Below are 24,290 nucleotides of genomic sequence, written 5' to 3' on the forward strand. Positions count from 1 at the left end.
CCTCAGCAGGTCAGGCAGCATCACTGGAGAACACAGAGAGGTGATGTTTCAGGTTGGGGCCTTTCAAGCTGATTGCAGGGGTGAGGAGAGAAGAAAGCCAGAAGAATGAAGGGCTTGGCCCAGCTCCCCCACACCCAGCTCCATGCCCAACTCGTCCATGCCCAGCTCCCCAATGCCCAGCCTCCATGCCGCAACTCCTCCTGCCCAACTCCCCCACGCCCAGCTCCATGCCTAACGCCTCCTGCCCAACTACTCCACACCCAGCTCCTCCATGCCAACTACTCCACACCCAGCTCCTCCATGCCAACTCCTCCATGCCAACTCCTCCTGCCCAACTACTCCACACCCAGCTCCTCCATGCCAACTCCTCAATGCCCAGCTCCCCAATGCCCAGCTCCTCCTCCCCAACTCCTCCATGCGCAAGTCCTCCACGCCCAGCTCTCCACACCCAGCTCCATGCCTAACTCCTCCTGCCCAACTACTCCCCACCCAGCACCTCCATGCGCTAACTCCCCCACGCCCAGCTCTCCACACCCAGCTCCCCAATGCCCAGCTCCTCCTCCCCACTCCTCCATGCGCAAGTCCTCCATGCCCAGCTCCCCAATGCCCAGCTCCTCCTCCCCAACTCCTCCACACCCAGCTCCCCCACGCCCAGCTCCATGCCTAACTCCTCCTGCCCAACTACTCCACACCCAGCACCTCCATGCCAACTCCTCCATGCCCAGCTCCCCCACGCCCATATCTCCACACCCAGCTCCCCAATGCCCAGCTCCCCAATGCCCAGCTCCCCAATGCCCAGCTCCTCCCCAACCCTCCTGCCCACACCCAGCTCCACACCCAGCTAACTCCTCCATGCCAACTCCTCCATGCCCAGCTCCCCCACGCCCATCTCTCCACACCCAGCTCCCCAATGCCCAGCTCCCCAATGCCCAGCTCCCCAATGCCCAGCAGCTTCCCAATGCCCAGCTCCCCAATGCCCAGCTACCCCATGCCCAGCTCCCCAATGCCCAGCTCCCAATGCCCTGCTCCCCCATGCCCAGCTTCCCAATGCCCAGCTTCCCAATGCCCAGCTTCCCAATGCCCAGCTCCCCAATCCTCCAATGCCCAGCTCCCCAATGCCCAGCTCCCCAATGCCCAGCTCCCCAATGCCCAGCTCCTCCTCCCCAACTCCTCCACACCCAGCTCCACCACGCCCAGCTCCATGCCTAACTCCTCCTGCCCAACTCCTCCATGCCCAGCTCCCCAATGCCCAGCTTCCCAATGCCCAGCTTCCCAATGCCCAGCTTCCCAATGCCCAGCTCCCCAATGCCCAGCTCCTCCATGCCCGGCAAGTTGCCTCGATTATTTGGCTGTGAGCAGATGGCACTAGCTTGGCACACCTTGTGGGCATGGACTGGTCAGGTTGAAAAGCCGGATTCCATGCCGGCAGTGGGTGAAGGGTGGCAGCAGGATGGTGACTGCATGCCCCGGCACGCCCTGATTACATGTCATGTGACCAGTTGCTGGCTGTGGTTTGCAGGAGCCGCCCTACGTGATGCTGAAGAAGAACCAGGAGCAGCTGGAGGGCAACGACAAATACGAGGGCTACTGCGTGGAGCTGGCCGCCGAGATCGCCAAGCACGTGGGCTTCAAGTACAAGCTGGCCATCGTGGCTGATGGCAAGTACGGAGCTCGAGACCCCGAGAGCAAAGCCTGGAACGGCATGGTGGGCGAGCTGGTCTACTCGGTGAGTGTCTGTGTCGACCTCTGAACCCTGGCCCCCAGTCCCAACCTGCCCACGCCAACAAACATGTTCCATCTACACTAGTCCCACCTGCCTGCATTTGGCCCATATCCCTCTGCACCTGTCCTATCAATGTACCTGTCTAAATGTTTCTTAAACATTGAGCTAATCCCTACCTTATCTACGTCCTCCTGTCCTCCTGTAGCTCGAGTTCCTATTAAATCTTTCCCCCCCTCACCTTAAACCTCTGTCCTCTGGCCCTCGATTCTCCTACACTTATCAAGACACTCTGTCCTATCATGATTTTGTACATCTCCATAAGATCATCCCTCATCCTGCTGCGCTCCAAGGAATAATGTCTTGGCCTGCCCTACCTGTCCCTATAGATTAGGCCCTAGAGTTCTGGCAGTATCCTTATAAATCTCTGCACTCTTTCCAGCTTAACAAAATCTTTCCCATAACTCGGTGCCCAGAACCGAAGACAATACTCTAAATGCAGCTGTCTTATCACCACTTATATGTAACCATATAACCATATAACCATATGACAATTGCAGCACAGAAACAGGCCATCTCGACCCTTCTAGTCCATGCCGAACACGTATTCTCCCCTAGTCCCATATACCTGCGCTCAGACCATAACCCTCCATTCCTTTCCCGTCCATATAACTATCCAATTTATTTTTAAATGATAAAAACGAACCTGCCTCCACCACCTTCACTGGAAGCTCATTCCACACAGCCACCACTCTTTTAGTAAAGAAGTTCCCCCTCATGTTACCCCTAAACTTTTGTCCCTTAATTCTCAAGTCATGTCCCCTTGTTTGAATCTTCCCTACTCTCAGTGGGAAAAGCTTATCCACGTCAACTCTGTCTATCCCTCTCATCATTTTAAAGACCTCTATCAAGTCCCCCCTTAACCTTCTGCGCTCCAAAGAATAAAGCACTAACTTGTTCAACCTTTCTCTGTAACTTGGTTGCTGAAACCCAGGCAACATTCTAGTAAATCTCCTCTGTACTCTCTCTATTTTGTTGACATCCTTCCTGTAATTAGGCGACCAAAATTGTACACCATACTCCAAAATTGGCCTCACCAATGCTATGTACAATTTTAACATTACATCCCAACTTCTATACTCAATGCTCTGATTTATAAAGGTCAGCACACCAAAAGCTTTCTTTACCACCCTATCTACATGAGATTCCACTTTCAGGGAACTGTGCACAGTTATTCCCAGATCCCTCTGTTCACCTGCATTCTTCAATTCCCTACCATTTACCATGTACGTCCTATTTTGATTTGTCCTGCCAAGATGTAGCACCTCACACTTATCAGCATTAAACTCCATCTGCCATCTTTCAGCCCACTCTTCCAACTGGCATAAATCTCTCTGTAGACTTTGAAAATCTACTTCATTATCCACAACCCCACCTATCTTATGATGTGTAACTGCACATGACCTCCCAACTTCTATACCCAATACTCTGACTGATGATGGCCAATGGGCTAAAAGTCTTTTTAACCACCCTGTCTACCTGTAACGCCACTTTCAAAGAACGACACAGCTGCACTCCTGATTGCAAGGCTAGTGCCAGCACAGTCTCTGTAGAACCTCTGCCCCCCCTGCGCCTTGATACGGCTCAATTGGGTCGGCAGGTGTCAGTGCTGGGACCTTTGCTGGTCATGTCTGTAAAGTGACCGGGTAAACATGTGGAAGTGCTGATCAGTAAGTCTGGAAACAACAAAAAAAGGTAGAGTTGTGGACAGTGATGAAGGTTGTCACATATATAGTGCAGCAGGATATAGAGCAGCTGGAAATGTGGGCAGAGAAATGGCAGATAGAGTTTAATCCAGATAAATACGACAAATGGTGTTTTGGGAGGTCAAATATAAGAGGAAGGTACACATGACAAGACGCTGAACTCCACTGAAAGTTGCAATACAAGAGGACTAGAGTGGTAAGGAAGACATATGGCATGCTTGCCTTCATCGGTCGAAGCATTGTGTAAAGATTGGTGAGTCGTGGTGCAGATTCCTAGGAATTGCCCGCATCTTGAGTATTGCGTGGGGTTCTGGTCAGCCCATCCCGGAGGGACAGATGCGGGACAACCGCGGGTCTGTTTCTCCGTTGGGCTTGCTAATGCCGACCACTCTTGCCTTTCAGAAAGCTGACATTGCAGTGGCTCCTTTAACAATCACGCTGGTCCGTGAGGAGGTCATCGACTTCTCCAAACCCTTCATGAGTTTGGGGATCTCCATCATGATCAAGAAGCCGCAAAAGTCCAAGCCGGGGGTCTTCTCCTTCCTCGACCCGTTGGCCTATGAGATCTGGATGTGCATCGTCTTTGCCTACATCGGAGTGAGTGTGGTCCTCTTCCTGGTCAGCAGGTTCAGCCCGTACGAGTGGCAGACAGAGGAATACGAGGATAGCCCTGACATGCAGAGCCTCGAGCAGACCAACGAGTTTGGAATATTCAACAGCCTCTGGTTCTCTCTGGGTGCCTTCATGCAGCAAGGATGTGACATCTCCCCCAGGTTGGTCTCCATCTCCTTGTTGTTGAGCGTTTGCGGCTCCCATTCCTTGCCGTGGTGTGTGGTCATTATTCACTGCTCCGCAGAGACCTGATTACTCTCGTTACATTCAGCGTTATGTGCTGAAGCTCTCTGTGTTTCTGTGCCAGAGTGTGATGTGGGTGTGAGGGGCTGTCTCCGATCGATTCCTAGACACCGCTATCTACATCCTTCCAACACGCTGACTGCCTGGAGTCCGCGAGGCACTCTGGAGTCTCCACAGGGAGTCTCTGCCGTGTTGCCGTGACTTGCTGTGTACAGCCGTGTTATGGTCCACGGTTGACACATGTGTAACTAATGTAGCATTACATAGTGTCACAGATGTGAGGGGGAGTTGGAGTCATCACACTGGGCTGGTTGTTTGAGAAGTGCCGTGTTACCAGGCTGGATGAGGTGGTTCTGGTTGCGTGTTCCCGGTCATGTGATCACATGGTTTCTGTCCCCGTGACACGATCACGTGGTCTTTGTGTTTCTGTGACGTGATCCCATGGTTTCCGTGTCCACAGCGCCGGTGGGTGCCATATTTAACCGGCTGGGGCGAAGGCTGCCTTGACTTTCTGTGATCATTGGTGCAGTCCATACACGGTTCTCTAGCTGTTGAGAGAATGGTTCCGTTGCCTGATAACAGCTGGGAAGGAACTGTACCTGTTTCTGGAGGTGTGCGTTTTCACAGTTCTATACCTCGTGCCCGATGGGAGAGGGGAGGAGAGGGAGGGACCGGGGTGAGATTCATCCTTGATTATGCTGGTGGCCTTACCGAGGCAGTGTGAAGTGTGAATGAAAGGGAGTTTTGGTTTAGACAATAAACATTAGACAATAGACAATAGGTGCAGGAGAAGGCCATTCGGCCCTTCGAGTCAGCACCACCATTCAATGTGACATTGGCTAATCATCCACAATCCATACCCCGTTCCTGCCTTCTCCCCATATCCCCTGACTCCGCTATCTTTAAGAGCCCTATCTAACTCTCTCTTGAAGGCAAGAGAGTTTGTGTGAAGGCCTGGGCTGTGTCCACAATTCGCTACAATTTCATGTGGTGTTGGATGGAGCTGTTCCCAAACCATGCTGTGATGCATCCCAATAAAATGCTTTCTACAGCGCATCTGTTGGGGACACATCAAACTTCCTAAGCCTTCTACGGAAGTAAAGGGGTAGGTGTGCTTTTATGGCCATTGCTTCAATATGGGTGGCCCAGGACAAGTTGCTGGTGTTGTTTATTCCTATGAATTTGAAGCTTTCAACAATCATCTATACTTGGGCACCATCAAAGCAAACTGGGGTATGTGACCACTTTTCCAGCAGCTCAACCTGAAGACCAACCACTGTTGAATTTTCATTTCCAAGCTCCGAGCTGCTCCCTTTCTCTCCAGGACTCCCCAGTCATTTCTATTTTGCCCGTCTGTTCACAATTGAGTTTCCTCTATCAATTTCTCTGTGGTAATAGATGGTGCAGTTATTTCCATTTGTGCCATACACTGGCTTGTCAGATAAGGAAGTCTATAGCCTTTCTCCCCGTCTTTAGTTTAGTTCAGTTTAGAGATACAGTGCAGAAACATGCCCTTCGGCCCACTGAGTCCGCACTAACCAGCGATCCCCACACATTAACACAAGCCTACAAAGTCAGGTCGGGAGGAGTTCCCACCGCCACGGGTACCATGTAATCCCGTGCTACATGCTCCATGGTCAGATAGTCAGCGACTAAATAGTCTCCCCCACCTGGTTTGCCAGGTGAGGAGGGGGCTGTGGACCCCCAGCAGGACCAAAAACAAGACCTGCCAAAGGGCAGATGAGCTCCCAGCGAGCCAACGGCCATCCACACTTCAGTAGAAGTTGCGATCACTGTCGTACAACTGTTGCATTGTAAGGCACCGCGCCCGTTGATGTTTTCAGTGATGATGATGATGATGATACATACAGAGAATGCATTTCGTTGTCTCTGTACTGTACACTGACAATGACAATTAAAATTGAATCTGAATCTGAATCTGAATCTGACATACACTAGGGACAATTTATACACCAAGCCAATTAACGTACAAACCTGGACGTCTTTGGATTGGTGGAGGAGATCAAAGATCTTGGAGAAAACCCACGTAGTCACAGGTAGAACGTACAAACTTCATACAGACAGCACCCGTAGCCAGGATTGAGCCAGGGTCTCTGGTGCTGTAAGCGTTCTAATGCAGTAACTCTATCGCTGCGCCACGTGCCGTCTGTCTCGATCTATCGATTTCCTCACCTGCAGAGACACACACTCCCGGCCTGTCACTGATGGTTCACTTCCCTGCTCTAGTGCTTGCCCTTTAACACGCTAACCTTCTCCTCACTCATAGCCCCTTCCCCCACGCAGAGTCCATGGCAGATACAGCCGGGAAACAGGTCCTTCAGCCCACGGAGTGTGTGCTCACCATTACACTACCACTTCCACCATCGTCAATTAATCCACACATTCCCATCAACTCCCCCCAGAGTACACCCCGTCACACACACACTACGGGCAAATCACAGAGGACAAGAAACATACAACCAAGCATCATTGGGACATGGGAGGAACCCTACGCGGTCACAGGGAGAACGTACAAACTTCACAAGGACAGAACCAGAGGTTAGGATTGAACCCAGATCTCTGGAGCTTTGAAGTTCAATCCTGACCTTGGGTGCTGTCTATGTGGAGTTTGCACGCTCTCCTTGTTACTCCCGGAGGTACTCAGCTCTGCCTACGACAGTGGTTAACTTACAACATGGAACACACAGCACAGAAACAGGCACTTTGGCCCACAGCTCTGTGCTAAACATGATGCTCATCTAACAAATCCCTCCGCGGACCGCTTTGTTTCAACCGAAGATAGACACAGTCAGCTGGAGTAACTCAGTGGGTCAGACAGCATCTCTGGAGAAAATGAATAGGTGATGTTTCGGGTCAAGATCCTTCTTCAGACTGAGAGTCAGGGGAAAAGGGAAAGGAGAGATCTCGACAGTGATATAGAGATATAGAACAAATGAATGAAAGTTATCAAGGAAACAGTCCATTGTTAGCTGTGGGCTAGGTGATATTGAGTTACAGACAATGAAACTAGTACAACGACTAGGGTAGGGATGGAGAGAGAGGGAATGCAGGGGTTACTTGAAGTTAGAGAAATCAGTATCATGCTGCTAGGTTGTAAGCTGCCCAAGCGAAATATGAGGTGCTGTTCCTCCAATATGCATTTGGCCTCACTCTGACAATGGAGGAGGCCCAGGACAGAAAGGTCAGTGTGGGAATGGGATTGGGATTTAAAGTACACAAAAATGCTGGCGAAACTCAGCGGGTGCAGCAGCATCTATGGACCGAAGGAAATAGGCAACGTTTCGGGCCGAAACCCTTCTTCAGATTTAAAGTGTCAAATTGGGATTTAAAGTCTTTTGCAACTGGGAGATCGCATAGGCCAAGGTGAATTGAGCGCAGGGGTTCAGTGAAACGATTGCCCTGTCGACGATTGGTCTCACTGATATACGAGTCCACACCTAGACAGCAGATACAGTAATTGAGGTTGGAAGAGGAGCAATCTCTCTGCCTGCACATGGCCCATGTCCCTTTAGTCCCCGTCTGTTCTTGTGTCTGTCTAAAAGCCGCTTAAATACCACTACAGATGCTCCTCGATTTACGATGCTTCGACTTACGATATTTCTACTTTACAATGGTGCAAAATCGATACACATTCATTAGAAACCATACTTGGGAATTTGGATTTTGATCTTTTCCCGGGCTAGCGATATGCAGTACGATATCCTAAACCAGGAGTTGTAACTGCTTCAAGAGCTGCAGCAAATCCACTCAGCCAAGAAAAGGAAACAAGAAAGAACTAAAGATTCCCTGTAAGGCGAGTGTCTCTCACTGGTGTGGAGTGTGTGTGTGTGTGCTGGTGTGTGTGTGTGTGTGCTGTGTGTGTGTGTGTGTGTGTGTGTGTGTGTGTGTGTGTGTGCTGGTGTGTGTGTGTGTGTGTGTGTGTGTGTGTGTGTGTGTGTGTGCTGGTGTGGGGTGTCTGCTGGTGTGTGTGTGTGTGTGTGCTGGTGTGGGGTGTCTGCTGGTGTGTGTATGAGTGTGTGTTGGTGTGGAGTATCTGCTGGAGTTTGTGTGGAGTGTCTGCTTGTGTGGGTGTGTACTGAGGTAGGGTGTCTGCTGGTGTGTGTGTGTGTGTGTGCTGGTGTGTGTGTGTGTGTGCTGGTGTGGGGTGTCTGCTGGTGTGTGTGTGTGTCTGCTGGTGTGTGTGTGTGTGCTGGTGTGGGGTGTCTGCTGGTGTGTGTGTAAGTGTGTGTTGGTGTGCAGCGTCTGCTGGTGTGTGTGTCCACTGATGTGGGGTGTGTGTTGGTGTGGAGTGTCTGCTTGTGTGGGTGTCTGCTGATGTAGGGTGTCTGCTGGGTGTGTGTGTGCTTGTGTGGGGTGTCTGCTGTTGTGTGTGCGTGTGCTATGTGTGTGTGTTGGTGTGAGTATGTGTGGGGTGTCTACTAGTGCGGTGTCTACTGGTGTGTGTACGTGTGTGTGTTGGTGTGGAGTGTTTGCTGGTGTGTGTGTATGTGTGTGTATGTCTGTTGGTGTGTGGGGTGTCTGCTAGTATGGGGTGTCTGTTGGTGTGGGGTGTCTGTTAGTGTGTGTATGTGTGGATTGTCTGCTGGTGTAGTGTGTCCACCTATTGTGGGTGTGTGTTGGTGTAGTGTGTCCAGCTGTGTGTGTGTGTGTGTGTGTGTGTGTGTGGTGTAGTGTGTCCAGCTGGTGTGTGTGTGTGTGTGTGTGTGTGTGTGTGTGTGTGTGTGTGTGTGTGTGTGTGTGTGTGTGTGTGTGTGTGTGTGTGTGTGTGTGTGTGCTGGTCTAGTGTGTCCAGCTGGTGTGTGTGTGTGTGTGTGTGTGCTGGTCTAGTGTGTCCAGCTGGTGTGTGTGTGTGTGTGTGTGTGCTGGTCTAGTGTGTCCAGCTGGTGTGTGTGTGTGTGTGTTGGTCTAGTGTGTCCAGCTGGTGTGTGTGTGTGTGTGTGTGTGTGTGCTGGTCTAGTGTGTCCAGCTGGTGTGTGTGTGTGTGCTGGTCTAGTGTGTCCAGCTGGTGTGTGTGTGTGCTGGTCTAGTGTGTCCAGCTGGTGTGTGTGTGTGTGTACTGGTCTAGTGTGTCCAGCTGGTGTGTGTGTGTGTGTGGGTGTGTGCTGGTCTAGTGTGTCCAGCTGGTGTGTGTGTGTGCTGATCTAGTGTGTCCAGCTGGTGTGTGTGTGTGCTGGTCTAGTGTGTCCAGCTGGTGTGTGTGTGTGCTGGTCTAGTGTGTCCTGCTGTTGCGGGAGCGTGGACACTGCGGCGCGGTCCCACCCAGCCCAGACGCGAGGCTTGCGGAGGCTTCACTGGGGAACGAGCTGACAGGTTTAATAACAAATTAATATAAATTTGACATCAAAGGAGGCTGATCTCCGATTTCCTCCTCTCTCAGTTGCATGCAGCTCCTCTCATGCTAACAGTTTGTTAAATATTCATCTGACGATCGTTGCTGTCAATTTGTAGAACAGGAGGTATTACACAGAGAACCATCGCTGGGTCTAATCGCTCGTCAGCTCTGGGCTGCACACATCCCACCCGTGTAATCCCGCTCCCAGCCGGATACAGCAGCTGCACGACACGCGTGTGTGAAAACGTGACACATACCCAGTACAGCACAGCAACAGGCCCTTCGGCCCACAATGTCACTGCCAACCACGATGCCAATTCAACCAATCTCCTCGGCCTGCACATGTCACCAGGCTATTAAACACTACAGCCTCCAATAACCTCTGAACGACATAGACTTGGGGCATTGGTTTTGTCTCTCTGCACTATTATTGTGTGTTTGTTTTTATGTGTACAATATTGAAATTTCCACTACCACTCCTGGCAGCATCTTCCAGGCACACACCCATTTGTAAGAACAAACAGTCCTCAGATCCCCTTTAAATCTCCTTCCTCTCACCTTAAACCGGCACTCTTTGTTTTTGATACCACGGGGAAAGATTCCGACTTTCTACCCCACTTATGATAATTTTATCAACCTCTATCAGCTTGCTCCCAGTGAAAACAAGCCTATTCTATCCAGTGTCTGTCATAACTAAAGCTCCAAAATGCAGACACCATGGCATTCTGGCAGGCAGGTTTGGGGGGAAGGGGGTGTCAAATGGTATAGTCTAGGACGGAGTTAAAGGGAAAGGGAGTAAAGGGATCGTTAATGACCCAAGCATTAACGGGAAAGAAAGCTCACAAAGGGATAGGAGAGTATGGCCAAGTGTAATAGGGATCGTTGTGAAAGGTGGAATACTTAAGGAATTAAAAGTATTGTATATGAATGCACGAAGTATAAGAAGTAAAGTTGATGAGCTTGAGGCTCAGTTAGAGGTTGGTAGATATGACATTGTGGGGATTACCGAGACGTGGCTGCAGGAGGATCGGGCCTGGGAACTTAATATTCAGGGTTATACATACTATAGAAAGGACAGGTAGGTGGGCAGAGGAGGGAGGGTAGCTCTTCTGGTGAGGAATGGAATTCAATCCCTTTCGAAGGAAGACATAGGGAATGACGAGGTGGAGTCACTGTGGATTGAGTTGAGGAATTGTAAAGGCAAGAAGACACTAATTGGCGTTATGTACAGACCCCCAAATAGTAGGCCGGATGTAGGGTGTAAGTTACAGCAGGAGTTAAAACTGGCATGTAACAAAGGTAATGCCACTGTGGTGATGGGGGATTTCAATATGCAGGTAGACTGGGAAAATCAGGTTGGTTCAGGACCCCACGAAAGAGAGTTTGTAGAATGGCTCCGAGATGGATTCTTAGAGCAACTTGTAATGGAGTCGACCAGAGAAAAGGCAATTCTGGATTTAGTGTTGTCTAATGAACCAGATTTGATAAGAGAACTTGCGTAAAGGAACTGCTTGGATGTAGTGATCATAATATGATTAGTTTTAATCTGCAATTTGAGAAGGAGAAGGTTAAATCAGAAGTGTCAGTGATACAGTTGAACAAAGGGGACAATGAAGGCATGAGAGGGGAGCTGGCCAAGGTAGACTGGAAAGGGATCCTAGCAGGAATGACGATGGAACAGCAATGGCAGGAATTTCTGGGCATAATCCAGAAGATGCAGGATCATTTCATTCCAAAAAAGGAAGAAAGATTCTAAGGGGAGTAGGAGGCAACCGTGGCTGACAAGAGAAGTTAGGGATAGAATAAAACTAAAAGAAAATATGTATAACACAGCAAAGAGTAGCTGGAAGCCAGAGGATTGGGAAACTTTCATAGGACAACAGAAGGAAACAAAACGGGCAATACGGGCTGAAAAGATAAAGTACGAGGGGAAGCTGGCCAGGAATATAAAGAAGGACAGTAAAAGCTACTTTAGATTTGTTCAGGAAAAAAGAATAGCAAAGTCAAATGTGGATCCCTTGAAGGCAGACAGGGGTGAAATTATTATGGGCAACAAGGAAATGGAAGAAGAGTTGAATAGGTACTTCGGATCTGTCTTCACTAAGGAAGACACAAACAATCTCCCAGATGTACTGGAGGACAGAGGATCTAAGGGGGTCGAGGAACTGAAAGAAATTTTCATTAGGCGAGAAATAATATTGGGGAGACTAATGGGACTGAAGGATGATAAATCCCCGGGGCCTGATGGTCTGCATCCCAGGGTCCTCAGGGAGGTGGCTCTAGAAATAGTGGACGCATTGGTGATCATTTTCCAATGTTCAATAGATTCAGGATCAGTTCCTGTGGATTGGAGGATAGCTAATGTTATCCTACTTTTCAAGAAAGGTGGATGAACTTAGAGTCTGGATTGACACCTGGAAGTATGATGTTTCGGCGATCAGTGAAACATGGTTGCAGGAGGGCTGTGATTGGAAACTAAATATTCCAGGATTTCGTTGCTTCAGGTGTGATAGAATTGGAGGGGCAAGAGGTGGAGGTGTTGCATTGCTTATCAGGGAAGATATTACAGCAGTGCTTTGGCAAGATAGATTAGAGGGCTCGTCTAGAGAGGCTATTTGGGTGGAACTGAGAAATGGGAAAGGGGTAGCAACACTTATAGGGGTGTATTATAGACCGCCAAATGGGGAGCGAGAATTGGAAGAGCAAATATGTAAGGAGATTGCAGATATTAGTAGTAAGCACAAGGTAGTGATTGTGGGAGATTTCAATTTTCCACACATAGACTGGGAAACACATTCTGTAAATGGGCTGGATGGGTTGGAGTTTGTAAAATGTGTGCAGGATAGTTTTTTGCAGCAATACATAGAAGTACCTACTAGAGAAGGGGCGGTACTGGACCTCCTGTTAGGAAATGAGATGGGTCAGGTGGCAGAGGTATGCGTTGGGGAACAGTTCGGAACCAGTGATCACAATACCATTAGTTTCAATATAATTATGGAGAGGGTCAGAACTGGACCTAGGGTTGAGATTTTTGATTGGAGAAAGGCTGATTTTGAGGAGATGCAAAAGGATTTGAAATAAGTAAATTGGGACAGTTTGTTTTATGGGAAAGATGTGGAAGAGAAATGCAGTACATTTAAAGGTGAAATTTTAAGAGTACAGAATCTTTATGTCCCTGTTCGGTTGAAAGGAAATAGTAAAAATTGGAAAGAGCCAAGGTTTTCAAGGGAAATTGGACACTTGGTTCGGAAAAAGAGAGAGATCTACAATAATTATAGGCAGCATGGAGTAAATTAGGTGCTTGAGGAGTATAAAGAATATAAAAAGAATCTTAAGAAAGAAATTAGAAAAGCTAAAAGAAGATATGAGGTTGCTTTGGCAAGTAAGGTGAAAGTAAATCCAAAGGGTTTCTACAGCTATATTAATAGCAAAAGGATAACGAGGGATAAAAATTGGTCCATTAGAGAGTCAGTGGACAGCTATCTGAAAAGAGCCAAAAGAGATGGGGGAGATATTGAACAATTTCTTTTCTTCGGTATTCACCAAGGAGAAGGATATTGAATTATGTGAGGTAAGGGAAACAAGTAGAGTACCTATGGAAACTATGAGATTCAAAGAAGAGGAAGTACTGACACTTTTGAGAAATATAAAAGTGGATAAGTCTCCAGGTCCGGACAGGATATTCCCTAGGACATTGAGGGAAGTTAGTGTAGAAATAGCAGGGGCTATGACAGAAATATTTCAAATGTCATTAGAAACGGGAATAGTGCCAGAGGATTGGCGTATTGCGCATGTTGTTCCATTGTTTAAAAAGGGGTCCAAGAGTAAACCTAGCAATTATAGACCTGTTAGTTTGACGTCAGTGGTGGGCAAATTAATGGAAAGGATACTTAGAGATAATATATATAAGCATCTGGATAAACCGGGTCTGATTAGGAACAGTCAACATGGATTTGTGCCTGGAAGGTCATGTTTGACTAATCTTCTTGAATATTTTGAAGTGGTTACTCGGGAAATTGATGAGGGTAAAGCAGTGGATGTTGTATATATGGACTTCAGTACGGCCTTTGACAAGGTTCCTCATGGAAGGTTGGTTAAGAAGGTTCAATTGTTGGGTATTAATGGTGGAGTAGCAAGATGGATTCAACAGTGGCTGAATGGGAGATGTCAGAGAGTAATGGTGGATGGTTGTTTGTCAGGTTGGAGGCCAGTGACTAGTGGGGTGCCACAGGGATCTGTGTTGGGTCCACTGTTGTTTGTCATGTACATCAATGATCTGGATGATGGTGTGGTGAATTGGATTAGTAAGTATACAGATGATACTAAGATAGGTGGGGTTATGGATAATGAAACAGATTTTCAAAGTCTACAGAGAGATTTATGCCAGTAGGAAGAGTGGGCTGAAAGATGGCAGATGGAGTTTAATGCTGATAAGTGTGAGGTGCTACATCTTGGCAGGACAAATCAAAATAGGACGTACATGGTAAATGGTAGGAAATTGAAGAATGCAGGTGAACAGAGGGATCTGGGAATAACTGTGCACAGTTCCCTGAAAGTGGAATCTCATGTAGATAGGGTTGTAAAGAAAGCTTTTGGTGTGCTGGCCTTTATAAATCAGAGCATTGAGTATAGAAGTTGGGATGTAATGTTAAAATTGTACAAGGCATTGGTGAGGCCAATTCTGGAGTATGGTGTACAATTTTGGTCGCCTAATTATAGGAAGGATGTCAACAAAATAGAGATAGTACAGAGGAGATTTACTAGGATGTTGCCTGGGTTTCAGCAACTAAGTTACAGAGAAAGGTTGAACAAGTTAGGGCTTTATTCTTTGGAGCGCAGAAGGTTAAGGGAGGACTTGACAGAGGTCTTTAAAATGATGAGAGGGATAGACAGAGTTGACATGGATAAGCTTTTCCCACTGAGAGTCGGGAAGATTCAAACAAGGGGACATGACTTGAGAATTAAGGGACAGAGGTTTAGGGGTAACATGAGGGGGAACTTCTTTACTCAGAGAGTGGTGGCTGTGTGGTATGAGCTTCCAGTAAAGGTGGTGGAGGCAGGTTTGTTTTTATCATTTAAAAATAAATTGGATAGTTATATGGATGGGAAAGGAATGGAGGGTTATGGTCTGAACGCAGGTGTATGGGACTAGGGGAGAATACGTGTTCGGCACGGACTAGAAGGGTCGAGATGGCCTGTTTCCGTGCTGTAATTATTATATGGTTATATGGTTAAAGGAGCGAGGGAGAAAACGGGGAATTACAAACCAGTTAACCTGACTTCGGTGGTGGGAAAGATGCAGGAGTCAATTATTAAAGAGGTAATAATGGCGCATTTGGATAGCAGTAACAGGATTAGTCCAAGTCAACATGGATTTATGAAAGGGATATTATGCTTGACTAACCTTCTGGAGTTTTTTGAGGATGTGACAAGTAAAATGGATGAAGGGGTGCCAGTGGATGTAGTGTATCTAGACTTTCAGAAAGCCTTTGATAAGGTCCCGCACGGGTGATTGGTGACTAAAATTAGAGCACATGATATTGGGGGTAGGGTGTTGACATGGTTATCAGACCGGAAGCAAAGAGTAGGAGTGAACGGGTCCTTTTCAGAATGGCAGGCAGTGGCGAGTGGAGTGCCGCAAGGCTAGGTGTTGTGGCCGCAACTATTTACCATATATAATACTGTTCACCATATATTTATACCAGATAAATGGTAGGTTATCCACTTTGGTGGCAAAAACAAGGGGGCAGATTATTATATCAATGGGGTTATGTTAGGCAAGGGGGAGGTGCAGCGAGACCTGGGTGTCCTTGTACACCGGTCACTGAAAGTTGGCGTGCAGGTACAGCAGGCAGTGAAGAAAGCTAAAGGAATGTTGGTCTTCATAACAAGAGGATTTCAGTATAGGAGTAAAGAGGTTCTTCTGCAGTTGTATAGGACTCTGGTAAGACCACATCTGGAGTATTGCATACAGTTTTGGTCTCCTAATTTGAGGAAGGACATCCTTGTGATTGAGGCAGTGCAGCGTAGGTTCACGAGATTGATCCCTGGGATGGCAGGACTGTCATATGAGGAAAGATTGAAAAGACTAGGCTTGTATTCACTGGAGTTTAGAAGGATGAGGGGGATCTTATAGAAACATATAAAATTATGAAAGGACTGGACAAGCTAGATGCAGGAAAAATGTTCCCAATGTTGGGCGAGTCCAGAACCAGGGGTCACAGTCTTAGAATAAAGGGGAGGTCATTTAAGACTGAGGTGAGAAAAAACGTTTTCACCCAGAGAGTTGTGAATTTGTGGAATTACCTGCCACAGAGGGCAGTGGAGGCCAAATCACTGGATGGATTTAAGAGAGAGTTAGATAGAGCTCTAGGGGCTAGTGGAATGAAGGGATATGGGGAGAAGGTAGGCACGGGTTATTGATTGGGGATGATCAGCCATGAACACAATGAATGGTGGTGCTGGCTCGAAGGGCTGAATGTCCTCTTCCTGCATCTATTTTCTATGTTTCAATGGTGAATGTCAGCACTCTCTGCAGCTCATCCACATCCTCATAGTGTGACCACATATCAGCTCATCATTTACCTTTAAACTCTTCCCCTCTGACACACTTATACCCTCCAGTAGTTGAAATGTCCTCCCAGGAATAGTGGTCTTGTCTATCTTCCCTATCCATACCTCTCATAAATTACATTACTTCCCAACTATCCATGTTGTCCAGAGATGCTGCCTGACCCGCTGAGTTACCCCAGCATTTTGTCTCTCTTTGGTATAGACCAGCATCTGCTGTTCCTGGTTATTACTTTCTCAACGTTTATACTTGACCCTGTCCAGTGAAGGCAAGTATACTGTGTGCTTTGGTTGCCACCTTCCCGACTTGTGTTGCCACTTTCAGAGAGCTGTGGACTTGGCCTCTCTCCACATCAATGCTCCTGAGGTTCTGTCATATATTATGTATTTGCCTCTTACATTTGATCATGCAAAATGCAACACCTCACAACTGTCCAGATTAAACACCATCTGCCACTTCTCTGCCCACATTTCTAACTGGTCAGTATTCTACAGAAGTCTCGTGACAATCTTCCTCACCATCTTCAACTCTGTCAATGTTTGTGTCATGTGCAAAGTTACTAATCAAGCCCATCTCCATTTTTGATGACGATACATATTACGGTTGAGGAGGTGCTGAATGTCCTAAGACTATGAAGGTAACCATATATAACCATATAACCATATAACAATTACAGCACGGAAACAGGCCATCTCGACCCTTCTAGTCCGTGTCAAACACTTATTCTCCCCTAGTCCCATCTACCTGCACTCAGACCACAACCCTCCATTCCTTTCCCGTCCATATACCTATCCAATTTATTTTTAAATGATAAAATCGAACCTGCCTCCACCACTTCCACTGGAAGCTCATTCCACACAGCTACCACTCTCTGAGTAAAGAAGTTCCCCCTCATGTTACCCCTAAACTTCTGTCCCTTAATTCTCAAGTCATGTCCTCTTGTTTGAATCTTCCCTACTCTCAAAGGGAAAAGCTTATCCACATCAACTCTGTCTATTCCTCTCATCATTTTAAAGACCTCTATCAAGTCCCCCCTTAACCTTCTGCACTCCAAAGAATAAAGACCTAACTTGTTCAACCTTTCTCTGTAACTTAGTTGCTGAAACCCAGGCAACAGTCTAGTAAATCTCCTCTGTACTATCTCTATTTTGTTGACATCCTTCCTATAATTAGGCAACCAAAATTGTACCCCATACTCCAGAATTGGCCTCACTAATGCCTTGTACAATTTTAACATTACATCCCAACTTCTATACTCAATGCTCTGCTTTCTAAAGGCCAGCACACCAAAAGCTTTCTTTACCACCCTATCTACATGAGATTCCACCTTCAGGGAACTGTGCACAGTTATTCCTAGATCCCTCTGTTCACCTGCATTCCTCAACTCACTACCATTTACCATGTACATCCTATTTTGGTAGATAAATCTCCTAGGCCTGACTAGATATATCTGAGGATACTTTGGGAAGCTAGAGAAGAAATTGCAGGTGCCCTGGCTGTGATACATGGATAGTCATTAGATACAGGTGAGGTGCCGGAAGATTGGAGTGTGGCTATTGTTGTTGATGCTTGTGGTTTGTATGAATGATTAGGGTGAGAATGTGGAAGGCATGATTAGTAAGTTTGCACATGACAGAAAAGTGGGTGGTATCGTAAATAGCGAAGGTTATCAAAAATTACAGCAGGATCTTGATCAGTTGTGCAAATGGACTGAGGAATGGTTGATGGTGTCTAATGCAGAGAGGTGAGAGGTAGACAAAAATGCTGGAGGAACTCAGCTGGCCAGGCAGCATTTATAGGTTTTACACGTTTCGGGTCGAGACCCTTTTCAGACTGAGTGAGAGGTATGCATTTTTAGGAAGTCAAACCAGAACAGGATGTTCAAAGTGAATGGCAGGGCCCTGGGGAGTGTTGTGGGGCAGAGGGATCTAGAACCATTGTAGGAAGGAACAGCAGATGCTGGTTTACTCTGAAGATAGGCACAAAATCCTGGAGCAACTCAGCGGGACAGGCAGCATCTCTGGAAAGAAGGAATGTCTGACGTTTCAGGTCAAGACCCTTCTTCAGAAGGTCTGAAGGGCCTCGATCCAAAATGTCACCCATTCCTTCTCTCCAGAGATACTCATGTCCCACTGAGTTACTTCCAGCATTTTGTGTCAATCTTCAGAGGGATCTAGGAGTACAGGTACCTAGTTCCTTGAAAGTTGCACTACAGATATATAGGGCGGTCAAGAAGGATTTCGGTACATTGGCCTTTGTCAGTCAGGGTATTGAGAATGGAAGTTGGGATGTTATGTTACAGTCATACAAGACATTGATGAGGCCACATATTGTGTTCAGTTTTGGTCACCCTGCTATAGGAAGGATGTTATTAAATTTCCAAAGAATGTAGAGAAGATTTACAAGGATGTTGCCAGGACTCAAGGGCCTGAGTTATAGGGAGATGATTTTAAGAATAAGGGGTAAGCCATTTAGAACAGAGACGAGGAAATACTTTTTCACACAGATAGTTGTGAGTCTGTGCAATTCTCTGCCTCAAAGGGCGGTGGAGGCCGGTTCTCTGGATGCTTTCAAGAGAGAGCTAGATAGAGCTCTTAAAGATAGTGGAGTCAAGGAAATGGGGAGAAGGCAGGAACTGATTGTGGGTGATTAGCCATGATCACATTGAATGGTGGTGCTGGCTCGAAGGGCCAAATGGCCTACTCCTGCACCTATTGTCTATTGAGGCTGGACAAGCTAGGACTCTATTCCTTGGAGCGCAAGAAGATGAAACGTAATCTTATAAAGGTGTATAGGATCATGAGGGGAATTGATCGTGTGAATGCACAGTCATTTACCCAGATTAGGGGAAACATGAACCAGAGGACATAGGTTTAAGGTGAGTGGAGAAAGATTCAATAGGAAGCTGAGGGGCAACTTTCCCACACAAGAGTGGTGGGTATATGGAACGAGCTGCCAGATGAGGTAGTTGAGGCAGGTGCTATAACAACATTTAAAAGATACTTGGACAGGTACATGGGTAGGGAAGGTTTAGAGGGATATGGGCTAAATGTGGGCAGGTGGGACTAATGTAGATGGGGCATCTTGGTTGGCATGTGCAAGTAGGGCTGAAGAGCCTGTGGAGGTGGTGTGTGACTCCATGTCTCTGTCCTTCATTTCCGGTAACTCCCTGCAAAGAACCTGTGTGCCAACTGGCCCTGCTGTGTTCTAAACCTCCGACTCGCCCTGCTGTGACATTCTACTGTTGCTCCTTGTATTACCTCGGGTGGCACAGGCGGATTTATCCACTGGGTCAACTTGCTGAACTCTCCAGTTAGTTTATTTTAATGTCACGTGTACCGAGGTACAGTGAAAGGTTGTTTTATTGCGTGCTAACCAGTCAGCGACAAGACTGTACATGATTACAATTGAGCCGTCCACAGTGTACAGATACAGAATAAAGGGAATGACATTTAGTGCAAGATAAAGTCTGATTAAAGATACTCTGAGGGTCTCCAATGATGTAGATGGTAGCGCAGGACTGCTCTCTAGATCGCGAGCGGATGGATCAGTCGCCTGATAAGAGCTGGGAAGAAACTGCCCCTGAATCTGTAGGTGTGCGTTTTCACACTTCTATACCTCTTGCCTGTTCGGAGAGGGAAGAGGGAGTGACTGGGGGTGAGACTGGTCCTTGGTTATGCTGGTGGCCTTGCCGAGGCAGCGTGAAGTGTAAATGGAGTCAATGGAAGGGAGATAGACACAAAACGTTGGAGTAACTCAGCAGGTCAGAACGCCTCTCTGGTGAAAAGGAATAGGTAATTTTTCAGGTCGAGGCTCTTCTTCAATGAAAGGGAGGTTGGTCTTGGCTGTGATTTCTTGCAGCTTTGTGCAATGGGATGCCCTGTTGTTCTGATGTGTCGTTCACGGTGAAGAGCGCTGATCCGCAATCATCACCCGTTTCATCTTCCACGGTCGAATTATCATTCAATGCTTGAGGAGCTCACGACTACCCTGAAGTTTAGACATCACTGGCCATTGTTAAAGTTACCTGGTGGAGAAACATTTAGACAGCACATCAGCTTTGTGTTCATGTTGAATCTTTCTATTCAGCAATACTATGAGCACTCCAGTGGTTTACTGAAGTATTCATTTCTTATACTGAGAACTATATCACAGTGTAGCAATCAGTTCTTCACATGCCAAGGATTACACAAAACTGCAATATTTCCTGCTAAATATACCGAGGAATATATTAATCTCCACGTTCACAGATACTGCAGCATAACCGTATCCCTTGCAGCTTTGTATGTCAGAGTCCATTAAACCCAATCATGACTGCCTTAAGTATTGTGAATACTACAAAAGACTGATTTGGCTTTTATTTCCAGATCTATTATTCATGGTTTGTGCATTAGCCAATATGTTGAAGCCTGTTCAACATTGTTGTGTTTATTGAGGAATATACTGTGTCACTGTGAAGTGACTGTATGCTGTGGCATTGTGGCCCAGCCCCCACTGCTGGCAAAGCGTTTGTTAACGTTTGTACAAATAACTATACCAAAGGCTGTGGTTGGAGATGGCAGGGATACCAACCCCAATCCCTCAAAGCCTTACCTAGTACAGAATTCATCAAACACTTCTCACTGTTTTATTTATTTTATTTATATATTGCTCGATGACTCTATCTGCAAAAACAAAATCACGTTGCATGTGTTGTTTGAAGTGAAGAAAGATATGTGTGTGTGTGTGTATATATATACTAGACTAAGTGGGACCCATTGGATCCCATGTTCGCACGGGAGGGCTGGTCCCCCAACGCAATATTCCACCTCTCCACCAATTCCAATATTGGTTACCAGTGGAGGGGGGGGGGGGTCTTTCTGGAGCGCTAGTATAGGTGTTGTGGGCTGAAGGGACTGGTTTCCAGAAGGCCAGTATGGACATTGTTGGCCAAATGGATTCATGGTGTGGCAGCTCAGTCACTCAAGCCTGATGTGCTGGCAGCTCACTCACGGCTAGTGGGCTGGCAGTTGACTCACAGCTATTCTTTGAAATTCCATTTCAAGCAGGGTGCCAGGCCACCAAATTCAAGTGCAGTTTCACGCCATTTCAAGCAGGGTGCAAGGTCCCCAAATTCAAGTGCAGCTCCTTACCACTTCAAGCAAGGTGCAAGGCCACCAAAATCAAACATACCACTTCAAACCCACCAAATTCAAATGCAAACACCACAGGGTGCAACACCACATTCAAATCACTGTTCATACCATTTCAAGCAAGGTGAAACCACCATAAAACTACCATAAAACCCACACAAAACACCACATAAACACCACACTCACTGTTCAGTGTGTTCAGTTCATTAACAGCTCAGACAGAGTCATGACATCTCCCTCCCCCATCTTGCAGAGCCTGAGCCACACCCACACTTCGGGGTTTTATAATCCCTCCCACTCCCACCGGAAGGGGCGTAGCCTTCATGGCGTGATTGACAGGAGAGAGATTCTCAACATTTTTTAAACACTAATAACACTTTTATTTTTCATTGATGGGAAGAATCCTCTGCACCTGATGAGCGGAGGGGGGCTGAGTAAGATGGCCAAAAATCACAGTCGTAAGTGGTTGCATTTTATCTAAAATCAATATACAGTGCAAATATGAAGTTGTCAAGTTTCCACCACCACCAGCCATTTGCAGTGCTTCACTTTAAACCAACCACCACCAACAGCCATTTGCAGTGCTTCACTTCAAACCAACCACATTTTAATTTTCAAACCACATTAAGGGCACTCAAGGTCAGTAAAACCACACTCACAGTTTAGTAGACATGTGTTCAGTGTTATTCACAGCTCAGACTGAGAGGCATGACCATCTTGCTCCCCCATCTTGCAGAGACTGATTGAGGCACTCAACACTTCCGAGTTTTATAGTCCCTACAGAAGGGGCGTGGCTTTCAGGAGAGAGAATCTCAACATTTTTTAAACACTAATAACTCTTTTCTGGCTAGGATGTGTTTTCAGCCCCCTTCTTTACTCCTTTTACTCCTATGTACAAACCCAATTAAATGTACAGATTTGCAGATGACACCACCATTGTGGGCCAGATATCAAATAATAATGAGTTGGAGTACAAGGAGGAGATTGAGAACCTCATGTCCTGGTGTAGAGATAACAACCTTTCTCTCAATGTCAGCAAGACAAAGGAGATAATGATCAACTTGAGGAAGTCAAGCGGTGCACATACATCAGTTTGCATTGGCAGTGCCGAAGTAGGAATGGTTGAAAACTTCAAATTCATAGAAGTAAATGACGCCAGCAACTCTTCTCCCCTCTCCCTTCAGACAAGAGGTACAGAAGTTTCAAAATGGCCACCTCCAGATTCAGAAACAGTTTCTTCCCAGCTTTTAATAAGGCAGCTGAACCATCCTCGCACTAGCTAGGATGCGTTTCTGACCTCCCATCTACCTCATTGTAGATCTTCAGACTATCATTAATCAAACTTTACTGGACTTTATCTTGCACTAAACACTATTCCTTTTATCCTATATCTGTACACTGTGGACGGCTTGATTATAATTGTGTATCATCTTTCCGCTGACAGGATAGTACGTAACTAATATTTTAAGATGTATAATATTGTGTGTGTATGTACGTGTATACTGTTTATCTATACATAACGAAAGCTCTGATCTTGTTATCATCCGGTTTGTACAGTCATTCTATTTGTGCAAAAATGGTACGCGTTAGCGCAACGATTTTTCGCCAGCTTAATTGCCGTTCTCCTGTGCTGCAATTGCACCAAGTTTCGTTCCAATCGCCTAATGTAAAAGTAGTAATGTTTAAAAAATCTTTAAATCCGCGCATGCGCAGATCGATCTCCTCGCCTGCTGTTCAGCGCCGTGTAGATTTGTCTTTTCTCCTGTCACTCCACGGGACATTCCACCCCTTCCTGCACCGTCGTTTGTTTACTGGAGCTGAGGATGGCCAGCGGAGATTTCCAGCCAACACAATTTTCTGAGGGACCGGTAACGGCCCAGCCAGGCGCGGGAAATGTTGCCAAAGGGAAAGCGGAGAATCTGATCCCGGCGGAGGAGAACGACCAGCGACCAGTGACCGCTGTGAGGCCCCATTGCACCGTCAGAACCAGCCACTTCCCCTCCGGACCCCCTCGCTGGCTCCTGCCCCCTTCCCACGTGATACCCCCCCCCTCCCCCCCACAACCGCTGTCTTTTCTCCAAGCTCTCTCCCCGCCCGCACACCACACACCCACCGCCCTCCACAACCCCCCCCCCCCCACATGCCCCCCCCACCCACGCACCCCCTCCACCCCCTTCCCCAATGCTCCCACCACCCCACCCACTCACCCCTCCCCCCTGCCCACACACCCCCTCTCTGGCTGCACAACGCTCACTGCCCCCCCCCTCCTCACCCCCCCCCCCCATACACACCCTACCCACACACACACGTCCCCCCCACACCCCCCCCCCCTCTCTATCTCCCACATCCTCCCTCCCACCACACCCTCCCGTCCACAAACCCCTTCCCTCCGTACGCAGTGGTAGGACATGGCAGTGGTAGGCCACGGCAGCAGTAGGCCACGGCAGCACTCTCACCCCTCCCCACTGGCCCCCGACAGGCCCCTCCTGAAGCCGCCCCCCTCCCCGGCTGCAGAACAGAACAAGAGACGCAACAAGAAAGAATGGACTAAATAAATCTCATCTTTAACGTTTAAATGGTTATATTTTAAGAGTTATTGCCATTTTATGCTTTAATAAATCCCTTTTCCACTTGCCGTGCCCGTCAGCTGTGCCTGCGAAGTAATACCTGCGTATTCTATGTCACAATGGGAACCCCGAAGCCGCCTCTCTCTCCAGCTGCAGGTTGCTCCCCCCCACCGGCCCCCACCTGAAGCAGTCCCATTGTGGGGGGATGGAGAGAGTGCATGGGGTGGGAGGGAAAGAGGCGGAGTGGGGGATAGTGAGGGGAGGAGGGGGGATCAGGGGCATCCGTCAGCCACGCCTGCGCAGTTAGGGGCTATGGGTGAGTGGTG

The 24,290-nt window shown here is 47.5% G+C and overlaps 1 protein-coding gene across 1 annotated transcript in view; it reads left to right on the forward strand.

Moving 5' to 3' along the window:
* Nucleotides 1–24,290, forward strand: part of LOC129701881 (glutamate receptor 1-like) — a 50,971-nt gene that overhangs the window by 21,933 nt on the left and 4,748 nt on the right. The window contains exons 12-13 of the mRNA XM_055643370.1: nucleotides 1,520–1,726; nucleotides 3,889–4,259. Of these exons, the coding sequence (XP_055499345.1) occupies nucleotides 1,520–1,726; nucleotides 3,889–4,259 (578 nt within the window). The remainder of the gene's footprint in view (nucleotides 1–1,519; nucleotides 1,727–3,888; nucleotides 4,260–24,290) is intronic.

This window comes from Leucoraja erinacea, chromosome 11, assembly GCF_028641065.1.
Source record: "Leucoraja erinacea ecotype New England chromosome 11, Leri_hhj_1, whole genome shotgun sequence".
Classification (NCBI taxonomy): Eukaryota; Metazoa; Chordata; class Chondrichthyes; order Rajiformes; family Rajidae; genus Leucoraja; species Leucoraja erinaceus.